At 37.7% G+C, this 13,607-nt stretch overlaps 1 protein-coding gene across 4 annotated transcripts in view; it reads right to left on the reverse strand.

Moving 5' to 3' along the window:
• METTL8 (methyltransferase like 8) overlaps window positions 1–13,607 on the reverse strand; it is a 107,533-nt gene that overhangs the window by 14,492 nt on the left and 79,434 nt on the right. For all 4 annotated transcript variants that reach the window (XM_011945933.1, XM_011945931.1, XM_011945930.1 and 1 more), the window contains 2 exons: window positions 2,347–2,717; window positions 624–673 (listed from right to left, as the gene is read on the reverse strand). In XM_011945933.1, coding sequence (XP_011801323.1) covers window positions 624–673; window positions 2,347–2,717 — 421 coding nt within the window. The remainder of the gene's footprint in view (window positions 1–623; window positions 674–2,346; window positions 2,718–13,607) is intronic.

The following is a 13,607-nucleotide window of genomic DNA, read 5'->3' on the forward strand; positions in this document are numbered from 1 at the left end:
TAGCAGTTCACAGCTCAGTGGAAGGGTGAACTCACTTCCTCTTTTTTTTTTTTTTTTGAGACTGAGTTTTGCACTTGTTGCCCAGACTGGAGTGCAATGATGCAATTGGGTCACTGCAACCTCCGCCTCCTGGTTCAAGCGGATTCTCCTACCTCACCCTCCCAAATAGCTGGGATTACAGGCATGTGCCACCATGCCTGGCTAATTTTGTATTTTTAGTAGAGGTGGGGTTTCACTGTGTTGGTGAGGCTGGTCTCGAACTCCTGACCTCAAGTGATCCACCCACCTCAGTCACCCAAAGTGCTGGGATTACAGGCATGAGCCACCATGCCTGGTCCGCTTCCTCTTTTCTTATTCTCTCATACGTATACACATAAGCTTAAAAAATTACTTCAAAACAATGATGGACAACCCATGGCTATGAAACACTATGTTCAGAGTAATTCCCAGTTCACATGAAAGTAGACATTGAGATTAAGACATTTCTTTTGAAATTTGCTTGAGCCATTGTTCATATAAGAATTAGAAACACGACTGGCACACACATGACAATATTTTCCCAGAATTTCTCAACATTCCATAAATATGTACAATTCTGTAGAAAGAAAACTCTTAAAACTCACTGCAAAGTGTTCAAAATTGGAAACACACTATTTCCAGCTCCACAACCAACCTAAAATCAAAAGAACAAGCAAATATCAAAAAAGCAAAGTTAAATTTTTGTCACCAATGTCAGATTTTCTATTAAACAAAAAAACACTTAGACTCACTGGATCTCTGGGTTCAGTAGAGTTTGCTAAACTCAAAAGCAATGAAATAAATCACAGGAATAAACATTAAGAAATGTGACTATGGAAACGTTTAAAATTTTTACACACCAAAACCCAAAATAAACCAAATTAAAAAATAACCAATACTCTGTGAAGAAAACTGCAATATATATGATAAAGGGCAGGGCTCATTAGAAAGAAAAAGACAAGCAGAGAAAATAAATGGACAGAACGCAAAAGAAGTTCAAATGATTCTAAACATTTGAAGTATGTGACCTACTTAGTAATCAAAGAAATGCATATTAAAACAAGGTACAATTTTTGTCTAACAAAGTGGGAAACATTAAAATAATATTTCAATCAATGAGAGTGTGATGAAACAGATACACACCATCATGGAATGGTATTAGTACAACTTCTTAGAAAGCAAGTGGGCAATATGTTTTAAAAGTATTAAAAACTTCATAAATTATGAACTAGAAAATCTAAGCTAAAACAATAAAAGAAAATGCAGCTAAAGTCTATACCCAAAGATGTTTGCTTCAGAAAACCTGAAAACAACTAAAATGTCCAGTAGTGTGAAAATAGATACGTAAAATTATAGTACTCCACACAGTAAAATATTTTGTAGCCATGAAAATATAGAGATTTTTTAAAGATAGTGAAAACTGCTTATGATACCATGTTAAATAGAAACAAACAAAACTTAGAATACATGTACAGTAATAAACAAAAGAAGAAAAAAGTCAGCCGGGTCCCGTGGCTCCTGCCGGTAATCCTAGCACTTTGGGAGTCTAAAGCGGGCGGATCACCTGAGGTCAGGAGTTCAAAACCAGCCTGGCCAACATGGCGAAACCCTGTCTCTACTAAAAATACAAAAAAATTAGCTGAGTGTGGTGGCAGGCGCCTGTAATCCCAGGTACTCGGGAGGCTGAGGCAGGAGAATCGCTTGAACCCAGGAGGCAGAAGCTGCAGTGAGCTGAGATGGCACCACTGCACTCCAGCCCGGGCAACAAGAACAAAACTCTCGTCTCAAAAAAAAAAAAGAAGAAGAAAAAGGTCACTAAAATGTTAATAGTGGTTAAATCCTTTGTTTGTAGGATTGGTGATAATTTATCTCCTCGTTAGCAAATTTTCTCTAATCAGTATACATTGCCTTTAAAATCAGAAAGACAGGGTTTAGTTGTAAAAATAGAAAACCAAGGTTACACTAGATTATAGCAAATTATATATCTCACTTATTTCTATTTCGCCTAAAAAGGGGTAATAACAAAGAGAGTAAAAATTAAGGCCAAAACTTCATTGGTACTTAAAACTGCCCTCAGATTAAAATGAAAACAGACAATTTTTTTTTTAAAAAAAGCACAACAAAACCAAATTTAAACCACAAGCTTAAAACTTGACTGATTAAGAGACGAGTCCCTTAAATATTATTTATGCACCAAAGTATACTGAATGCTCATTTAGATTTGATAGTTCTCTACCGAAAAAAAATCTGCATTATTAATAAAGTAATACAGAATGTACATTTTCAAATTATTTGTCACCTCCCATTTTTGTCCCTTAAGCACAGTACCTCTAGTATCCTGAAAGTGGCATTGCTACCGGGAAACAATCCAGTCTTCATAGGTCCTTTTTTGTGTTTTTCAGGGTCTAGGTTGGAAAAATCAGATTCTGTTTTGCTTTGACCTTCTGAAGAGCCAGAACTTTTCTTACAATGATTTTTTTCTTCAGGCATAGTAGGACAGTGCATTCTTGAGAAACAATTTGTAGCACTCGTATTCACAAGATCCCATGATGATTCTCTTGCCTTCTCTTCAGGTTTTTGATCAACTGGAAGAATTTCAGGAAATTCCCTCAAGAGCCAATTACGATCCTTGAAAAACTTATTCTTATGAATCTTGTAAAATGTGTCCCAGTATTTACTAGCTTCTCTCTCATATTTAACTAAAATAAAGAGGAAAAAGGAAGATTTATTTCACTATGAATTCTATTTACTATTAGCTACTATCTTGATAATTAAATATTGTTAAACATATACATTATCATTTATGACAATTATATTTACTAGTGAATAACTTTAATATTATATTCTGATAAAAGGTTGAAACTACAGAGCTTTAATTCTCTCAAAATGTGTCAAAATGTGGGATATTTAGTCCTACCCCTGTAAATCTGCTTCTATCTTAATAGTTTAGCCAATTTTTGTGAGAAATATAATCATGGCAAACAACTTTCTAATTTTGTTATCTTTTTTTTTTTTTTTTTGAGACAGAGTCTCACTCTGTCGCCTGGGCTGGAGTGCAGTGGCATGATCTCGGCTCACTGCGAGCTCTGCCTCCCAGGTTCACGCCATTCTCCTGCCTCAGCCTCCCAAGTAGCTGGGACTACAGGCGCCCGCCACTGGGCCCAGCTAATTTTTTGTATTTTTAGTAGAGACAGGGTTCACCGTGGTCTCAATCTCCTGACCTCATAATCTGCCCACCTTGGCCTCCCAAAGTGCTGAGATTACAGGCATGAGCCACCGCGCCCAGCCTAATTTTGTTATCTTAACAATCACATTGTTACCAATAACCTGTGTGGTTTTTTTATTATCTTAAAGAAAGGGCCGGGTGTGGTGGCTCATGAGGTCAGGAGTTCAAGATCAGCCTGGCCAATATAGTGAAACCCCGTCTCTACTAAAAATACAAAAAGTTAGCTGGGGGTGGTGGCGGGTGCCTGTAATTCCAGCGACTCAGGAGGTTGCGGCAGGAGAATCACTTGTGCCTGGGAGGTGGAGGTTGTAGTGAGGTGAGATTGCACCATTGCACTCCAGCCTGGGCAAAAAGAGTGAAACTCTGTCTCAAAAAAAAGAAAGGATGAGGGCTGGGCGTGGTGGCTCACACCTGTAATCCCAGCACTTTGGGAGGATGAGGCAGATGGACACTTGAGGTAAGGAGTTCGAGACCAGCCTGGCCAACATGTTGAAACCCCATCTCTATTAAAAATACAAAAATTAGCCGGGTGTGGTGGCAGACACCTGTAATTGCAGCTACTCAGGAAGCTGAGGCAGGAGAAATGCTTGAACCCAGCAGGAGGAATTTACAGTGAGCAGAGAACACACCGTCACACTCCAGCGGACAACAGAGCGAGACTCTGTTTCAAAAAAAAAAAAAAGAGCCTGTTGCAGTGGCTCATGCCCTGCAGTCCAGGTGACTCAGGAGGCTGGGGCAGGAGGACTGCTTGAGCCCAGGAGTTTAAGGCTGCAATGAGCAATAATTGTGCCACTGCACTCCAGCCTGGGCAACAGAGTGAGACCCTGTCTCATAAATAAATATAAAAAAGAAAGGACACCTCATTTTTAATGTATTTACAAATACAATTTCGGCATCACAAATGTCCTAATTGGTGATCAGACAGGAAATTTCAAAATTATAAACAACACAATTTAAGAGCTAAAAGGATCCACTGGAATAATTTACTCCAACCCCCTCTTTTTGCATTTGAAGAAAGGACCTAAACTCACTTGTTCTAAGTCCTAGAGCCCCATCACAGTGAATCCATGGCCATGTCTCCTGACTTTTGGAATCTGGAGGCCATCCCATAACTCCATTCTTTCCCCAACCTCCAAGGCATCTCTTCCCACTGACATCTCCCAAGATGAAGATTTAAAGAAAATTTCTGATGCTCTTAAAACAAATATGCATTTTATGATGTCATCCTGAGGTCAGGGTTAGGTCAACAGTCTCAGAGCTTCAGGTAATTCTTAGCTTTCTGTCTCTTCCTATTTGCTTCTTAAATTAATAAAGTAACTCACTCCCTCATTTATTCCACAAACATTCCATTTATTTTATTTTATTTTTGTACTTTTAGTAGAGAGAGGGTTTCACCATGTGAGCCAAGTTGGTCTCGAACTCCTGATCTCAAGTGATCTGCCTGCCTCCACCTTCCAAAGTGCTGGGATTACAGGCGTGAGCTACTGCACCTGGCAAATTCCTTCCTCCCCTTCCCCGCTTTTTTTTTTTTTTTTTGGTATTCTTGGGCAGTGCTACAGGCAACAATTTCTTGAGTGTTATTATGTAATAGGCCTAATCCACGCATTAGGAATTACTTTAACCTACTGTAGACACATGCCATTTTAAAAGTATTTTCAAAGAATGCAAAAGCTTTCTTTCTAGGAATACAGAATAATTTCCAAGATTTGGTGTTAGGTGAAAAAGCAAGGTATATAACAGTGTCTATATTCGGTAACCACTCATTAAAATAAGAAGAAAATACACGTGTATGGTTACATGTACAATATTCATGTACACACACACACACACACACACACACACACACTCACTTGTAGAAGGTACAAAATACTTCTGGAAGGATAATCACATAATCAGTAATACTGGTTGGCTCTAGGGAGAGGAAAGGAGTGGCTGGGGATCACAGTTGGAAGGAGAATTTTCATTTGAATTTTGATCCATGTGAATTTATTATATATTCCAAAAATAAATTAAACTAAAAATAAAAATAAGAGATGCATTTCCTTCACAATTTTAAAGAAGCCCCTACTCTCAGAACAAGCAGTTGCCTGTAATCAGGTTCATCTTTGTTACAAAGACCTGTCCTGAGGCCCTTATAGTTTTAATTTTCTTCTTTCCAATTTTATCTTTATGGCCTTGTACCATGGATCGCCACCCATCTGGCCATAAGACTTCCTTCCCATCAAGACTGAATTGTATCTGGCAGCAGGACTGCTATAAAGACTGAAATTCCCATCTGTATTTAAGGTCTGAGAAATGAAAGTGTATCTCTGTAACAAAAGAATTATGTGATGTTAAGTCCAAAACATGTTCACCTCTGCACTAATGGAAAGAAACCTATTTATGGTTAATCTAAAACTATATATTTGTCTTTTAAATATTTCTATCTCTATTTTCCTTCTTTTTCAGTAACATTGGTATATCTCCACTTTTAAAAACTGGAGTATGCCTGATATACTGTGTAAGAAAACAAAATGACACTCTGAAAATCAGACTCAGGAGAAATTATAAAGGAGTCAAATTTCCCTAGGGTCTTCTCAAGCCTTCCCTTCTTCCCTCACCTTGAAAAAAAAAAAAAAAAAACTCTCTTTGTAACTCATTCCATGCAGGTAAAAGATTTTCTGCCTAACAAAAAGCAGCCACCTAAGAAGACCTATATTTAGTGAAATCTATAGTATTTGAGTTTACAATATCAAGCTACCTGTAAAGTGAGTTTGAGCCCAATTACCAGTAACTAGAATGTACTGTAATACTGTATCTTGATTAATTTGTGGGAATATTCTTCTAAGAATTAAGTGCGGTGGGAGAAGTGCAGGGGAGTAACCTAATACAAGACGTGCATAGCGGCCAGGCGAGGTGGCTCATGCCTGTAATCCTGACACTGAAAGTCCCAAGCAGAAAGACTGCTTGAGGCTACGAATTAAGATGAGCCTGGACAACAAAGTAAGACCCTGTCTCTACTTAAAACAAAAAAAAGATGTGTATAGCAGTTCTATTTATATTAGGAAAAAGTGGGGAAAACTCAAATGCCCAACAACATGGGAATGAGCAAGCAAACCATGCAGTTCAAAGAAGGTAACCTTATGTAGCAATTTAAAAATAAAAGATAATAGGCCGGGTGTGATGGCTCATCCCTGTAATACCGGCACTTTGGGAGGCCAAGGAGGGCAGATCACCTGAGGTTGGGAGCTGGAGACCAGCCTGACCAACATGGAGAAACCCCGTCTCTACTAAAACTACAAAATTAGCTGGGCATGGTGGTACATGCCTGTAATCCCAGATACTCAGGAGGCTGAGGCGGGAGAATTGCTTGAACCTGGGAGGTAGGGGTTGCAGTGAGCTGAGATCACTCCATTGCACTCCAGCCTGGGCAACAGGAGTAAAACTCCGTCTCAATAAATAAATAAATAAATAAAATAAAAATAAAATAAATAAAGGAAAATAATATTAAGAGAAAATGGAACAGTATATACATTGATGGCAGCTCTAAAATTTATTTTATAGTCATTCATAACAATAAGATGAAAATTTGAAGCAATGATAACAATTTAATCATTATTAGGTAGCTCTCTCTTTTGCAAAGCTGTATCTACTTCTTACAGAAAGATAAAGAATCTTAGCTGAATTCTTCATTCAAATTGCCTACAGAGTTTCCTCATTTGATGAAGGGTTTGAATTAGAGTAGTATCTCTAAAGTCTGTTTAAGCTCTAAAAATTCTGTGTACTTTCCTATTAAGCCCCATGAATTTATGGAGAACATTAAACATTATCAGTTCTACAGACTACAAAATCTTGGATCAGATTGCTGTTTTAAACATGAGTCTGTACTACTGTTTTAATTTTTACAATTTAAAGAGAAAATGAATCTGTAGTGACGTGACTGCAATCTGGTTCAGAAACCAAACATGTCAAGCATCTAAATTCAACTCTAGCCTATGTAATCCATAAAAAGAGCTCGATTACTATTAGAAGACAATAGTCAGGGTTTGCTAATATACATATTTTCAAGCCTTTTCCAACTATTTCCCACTCAGGAATTAGGAGAAAAGAAATCAGATAATTACATAAATTATACCGATAATAGTAGCATTAAAAATGACAACAATAACACATATTACATGTTTATTATGGGCTACGCACTATGTCAAATGCTTTACTTGGATTTTTTCCCCATTTAATCCTAGCAGTATCTCCCAGATAGATTTTATTATTCCAATTTGCAGAGAAAGAAATTCAATGTCAGAGGGAATAAAGAATTTCCCCAAGGTCACCCAGTCAGAAAGAGCAGAGTCAGAACCTAGCCTAAGTCTGCTAAACTCTAAAGTCCAGGCTCTCTCCCATTACACTACACTGCCTCCCTAACAAAGTCAATATGAACCCCCTGAAAATCATCTCTGCTTTTCTGATTCATACTTTCTTCTCGATTATGAAGTATCAAGTTGAAATTAAAACCTCATTGTGGCTTATAGTGTAAATACATTGTAAAAATAATGCTGATTGGAGTTACCCTTCATTAAGACAGATCAGAAATACATAATTAATTAAACTCATACTTTGAATTATAAGAAATATAAACAACGCAAAGTTATATGATGAAATGATGAGCAACAGGAACATTAAATGCTCTATGAGAATATACGGGTTTGTGGGACAGAAACAAAACAGAGAAGCAGCACCAGAGTCTGCAATTTGGTTTTCAGCAGCTTCTCCAATCAGTGCTGACAACTCCATAGTTCCCATTAATGTGTGAGAGCTTCTGAGACCCCACGGCTTGGTCAATCATCATAATTATGATTATGAGACAACAAACACCTTCAGTGTATGATTTAATTTCCTGAACTGCAAGAGTATCTGTGTTAACAGGGGAATTGAAGGAATTACTGCTCTGATGATGAGTGAAATATTCAGTATCAAGCTGCTGGTAAGGCAGGTCAGTAATGATAAAATAATATAGTGTGGAGAAATCTGCCCTGTCTTCATCTTGTCTAACTGACTTTCTAAACAGGTATATTAATGTCCAATTTTTCTTGGAGGAAAATTTTTTTCTTTTTTCTCTCCTAGGTTGGTGATTCAGAGTTAATTGCTTTTTGCTAGTGGCAGTAAAAGGGAAGTAGCGATCTGTTTAAGTACAGCCCAATGAAGCAAATTCTCAATTATTCACTTATTAAACTCAATATTGCTGAGGGAAAGAAGGAATATGCACACTAACCATCCTTAAATATTCAGAATTCATTTTGAATCACACTGAACATCACAACTAAGAAATTGAATTAAACCATTTATGTATGACATAATACGATTAATATGAATTATGAAAATTTATTCTAGGTTTCCATGTAACAAAAAGCAATTTAAAGTTATTTTTGCACATCAATTACGCAAATACCTGAGCTCTCAAAGTTGGAAATTTCCACACATCACTGAGAAAATTTATTGTCTAATAAAAGAAAACTCTTTAAACTTATGAAATTAAAAGTATGTTTCTAAGAGCACTGCATAAAATTTTAAACAAAGTCAGCTTATAAACAAATAACCTAAATTTATAAGCATAAAACTTTTAGCTACTCTCTCCATATTTTTTTTTCACATAGAACATCCTCTCAATGGTAAGATATTCACAAAGTGAAGTATAGTGAGACTCATTCTTTTGCTTGACATAGATAACTTTCCATAGGTAGATAGTTAATTACAGGATATTTTAAAGTAAAAATAGCAGCTGCTCTTGTTATTCAGTTTAAAAGACTCATTACATTTGCTAAATAACTGAGATATGACACACTGGAGATGTTTTTTAGGAAATTATAAAATATAATTATGTTAACTTAAAAATTGCTAAATGTATCTTTCATTTCTCTGAATTAACTTGCTTTTAAAATAAATTTGAGCTATAGTAAAATTGAAAATAAATTACAAAAAGGAAATGTGGAATTAAAAACCATTAATCTGGGCAATCTTATTGAAAGAAATGAGGGCCTGGATGCTATATATATATATATATATATATTTTTTTTTTTTTTTTTTTTTGAGACAGGGGCTTACTCTGTGCCCAGCCTGGAGTGCAGTGGTGCAATCACAGCTCACAGTGCAGCCTCTACCTCCTGGGCTCAAGTGATCCTCCCATCTCAGCCTCCCAAGTAGCTGGGACTACAAGCACACGCAACCACGCCTAGTTAACTTTCACATTTTTTGTAGAGATGGGGTCTCACTGTTGCTCAGGCTGGTCTCAAATTCCTGGGCTCAAGAGATCCTCCCACCTCGGCCTCCCAAAGTGTTGGGATGACAGGTGCAAGTCACTGCATCTGGTCCTAGATGCCATATACATTTTAATCAAAAATGAAATGTCAACCATCCTGCAGCAAGACTATTATTTGTGATGCATAATTTCTTACTTTCAGATTGTGAGTGTTTCCTGACTTCAGTTCTCACCAACAGCTGAGACAATATGTGAGAAATGGGAAATGGGAGTGACAGGAGAGCCTGAGACACACAGAGACCAAAAGAAATGTGCCAGAGAGTTGGCCAGCATGGGAGAACAACCAGTACTTCCTCCCCGTTGCATTAAAATAAAGTGAGAGAAGATCAGTAAACAGTGCTTCTGCTGTATAATAATCTGCATATAGAATACTCTATGATGGGACAACACTGGCTCTTTCAAAGACTTAGGACTCGCCTAGATAAGAAAAGATGGTGGTTCACAGAGGCACTTGCCGAAGAGCCAAGTCACGGCTTCCTCCGGGTTCTCACAGTGTTTGAAAGTAGAGCTTTTAAACAATCTATTTGCCTTGACCCATATTCATCAGAGACATTAAATATCAAACCCGAAGCCTCACCCAGGGTGCTGCAGACTGGCACGTCTGTGATCCCTAGCAGAAACTGCACTGGATGGCTCTCACTGTAACGTCCTGCCACTCAACATGGTTCCTCAGAACAAAAATATTCTTCCTTTGCCACCCTCCGGGCAGCCTCAGTTATTATTCAGTGTGCTCTTGCTTACGTGTGATAAGATGGTCACCCCCATAATGCGTTCCTTCTCCCTGCAGTGGTCCCCTGAGAGGTATGAAGTCCACCACACTGAAGTGTTACAGAGGGGATGCAGAAGGGACCTAGCAGAAGCCTCTACCTCTTTGAGTCATTTTGAAATGGAATTTTTTGTTCTGTGTCTCCACAGCCGTCAGAAAACTTGAACAGAAAGAGACTGGACATACTAATAAGCAAATCAAATGCTTCAAAGTGGTATCATCAACCCTCTCCTGCCTGCCTTTCCTGCTTCTACAGAGAGAGGCCAGTCACCACCTTTCTATTTCAGTCACACTACGGTTCTATGGGAACTGTCATTTTCCTTTACTGTGGTTTCCAAGGCCCTAAAATAACCTTCTCATTAGCTTCACTCAAGTTCATTGTTAACATAAATAGGACAAAATAGGCAGCCACATACAGAGGACTTTAAGGGAACATTACCAGCACTGCTCATCTATTTATGTTCTAAACGGAAATATTCAAAATAGGGCAAAAACATCCTTAGTTTTTCCTATTATCAGGAAATATATTGTGGATAATTTTTAACTTCCTGGAAATGAATTAAGATGGCTGACGACTTTTAATTCAGTTTAGGCTTGACTCTGTCTGTCACATCCAGGTGGCCACTAGCAGAAGCTTGAGTAATGCGGAAAATATGTCCGTGTAGCTGCTGGCAAAGAAGCAAAGTTATACTTCCTCAGAAACAGCGTGACAGAGTTCCTGCAAAGGAATGCAATATTGGCTGATTTGTAAGCAGTACTGCCACTGGTATGCACCCTCAAATCCAACTCTAATACTCCCTGGCTGTATTCCCTCAAGGACTTCATGGTTGAAGCTCATAAAAATAGAATGATGTCATTCATTGTGGATCAGGTGTTCTTCGTTTTCTGTCCATCCTCCAGGATACAATAGGGAGCTTAGGAGGAGGATTGAGAACTGGCTCTATGGAATAGCAAATGATACTAGAAGATAAGATAGGTAGACACTGCCCTCTTCACTAGATAAGGGCAGCTAATGAGGGCAGTCTCATTAGCTTAGGTTCCCCAGCTACCACTGCTTCAAACTTTGGCCTCAATTTGTCGACTAAAGTCACCAGAACAAAAGTTAACTACCAGTGGGATTAGTGATCTTCCCTATACTTGGTTTACACAGAGGACTGCTAACATCTTTCCCTGGAGAGTTCCAGGACAGTTGATCAATCTAGAAACAAAACTGGATCTCAGGGGTTGGAAACTTTTTTTCTGTAATGGGCCAGATAGTATTTTAGTCTCTGTGGGCCAGTTGCAACAGTCTTTGTTGCAACTACTCAATACTGTGACTATAGCTCAAAAGTAACCACAGACAGCATGTCAACAAATGAGTGTGTCTGTGTTCCAATAAACTTTATTTACAAAAACAGGCAGCAGGCTGGATTTGGACCATAGACTATAGTTTGCTGACCCTTGCTTTATCTAACGGTTACACTGATATTGCCACAACAGTGACCAAAAAACGATGACCAGAACCAAGTTGTTCTGGCAAGACTAATCTACTGTATTAGAAGCCAGAATAGTGGCCCTTATGGGCCACTATTTGTGGGATTAGTGGGGTCAGGGGTCAGGGGGAGTACTGTAATTGGGAAGGAGCACATGGAAGCTTCTGGGTTAATAGTAATACTCTGTTTCTTGAGGTGGGTGATGTTTACATAGGTGTGTTCACTTTGTGAAAATTAATTGAACTATGTGAGAATTCATTTATGAGTTGTATAAATTTCTGTGTCTATTTTATAAACTATTTTTAAAAAGAAAAAAAAAGAACCAATATGTTCTAAGGGAGAAATCATTTTAAGAAAAATAAGGCAGAAAGTCCTATAAAGAGAATACAAGAGTTGGGCAAAGTGTCTATGGGTTCCCAGCTGTGCAATGAGGACGACACAGGCCAAGTTCTGTTGTTTGTAGTGTGCTTTTTTTTTAATTGTGATTAAAAACCACATAATGTAAAATTTGACATCTTAACTATTTTAAAATGTATAGTTCAGTACCGTTAAGTATATTCGTATTGTTGTGAAACAGACCTCTAGGATGTTTTTATCTTGCTAAACTTTAACTATATACCAATTAAATGACAACTCCCCCTGTTATGGAAAAAGTATTTATTTATGAAATAATATGAGGTTAAAAAAGTAGATCCCCAAATTATATATGTATTATAATTACAACTGCTTAAAATTATGTACACATTGAGTAAAAGTTCTAAATGGTGAACTAAAAACAATTATGTTAGAACAGTAGGATTAAGAGGGAATTGTCTTAAATTTTTTACATTTCTCCCCTTTCCTGAGCCCTTGGCAACCACCAGTTTTCGTTCTATGGATTTTACTACTTTTGATGTCTCAAATAAGTGGAATCATACAGTACTCGTCTTTTTGCGATGGCTTATTTCACTTAGCATAATGTCCTCAAGGTTCATCCATGTTACGGTATGTGACAGGATTTCTTTCCTTTTTAAGCCAGAATATGATTCCATTTTATGTATACACCACATTTGTTTTAACCATTCATCTGACAACGGGCATTTCAGGGTACTTCCACTTTTTGCCTATTGTGAATAGTGCTGCTACGAACATAGGTGTGCAAATACCTTTTTGAGACTTTGATTTCAATTCTTTTGCATATAACCCAGAGGTGGGATTGCTGGGTCATATGGCAGTTCTATTTTTTATTTTTTTAGGAACTTCCATACCGTTTTCCATAGCAGCCACATCATTTTACAATCTTACCAACAATACACAAGGGCTCCAATTTCTCCAAAGCATTGTCAATGCTTGTCATTGTCAGGTTTATAAAACATTTATTAATTTTTATTGATATATAATAGATATAAATATTTTCAGGGTACATGTGATAATTTAATACCTTTAATGAGTGTAATTGGGATATCCATCAACCTAAATATTTGTCTTTTCTTTTTTTATTATTATTATACTTTAAGTTCTAGGGTACATGTGCACAACGTGCAGGTTTGTTACAAATGTATACATGTGCCATGTTGGTGTGCTGCACCCATTAACTTGTCATTTACATTAAGTATATCTCCTAATGCTATCCTTCCCCCCTCCTCTCACTCTACAACAGGCCCCGGTGTGTGATGTTCCCCATCCTGTGTCCAAGTGTTCTCACTGTTCAGTTCCCACCTATGAGTGAGAACATGTGGTGTTTGGTTTTCTGTCCTTGCGATAGTTTGCTCAGAATGATGGTTTCCATCTTCATCCATGTCCCTACAAAGGACATGAACTCATCCTTTTTTATGGCTGCATAGTATTCCATGG

Source organism: Colobus angolensis, unplaced genomic scaffold, assembly GCF_000951035.1.
Source record: "Colobus angolensis palliatus isolate OR3802 unplaced genomic scaffold, Cang.pa_1.0 Scaffold247, whole genome shotgun sequence".
In the NCBI taxonomy this organism is placed as follows: domain Eukaryota; kingdom Metazoa; phylum Chordata; class Mammalia; order Primates; family Cercopithecidae; genus Colobus; species Colobus angolensis.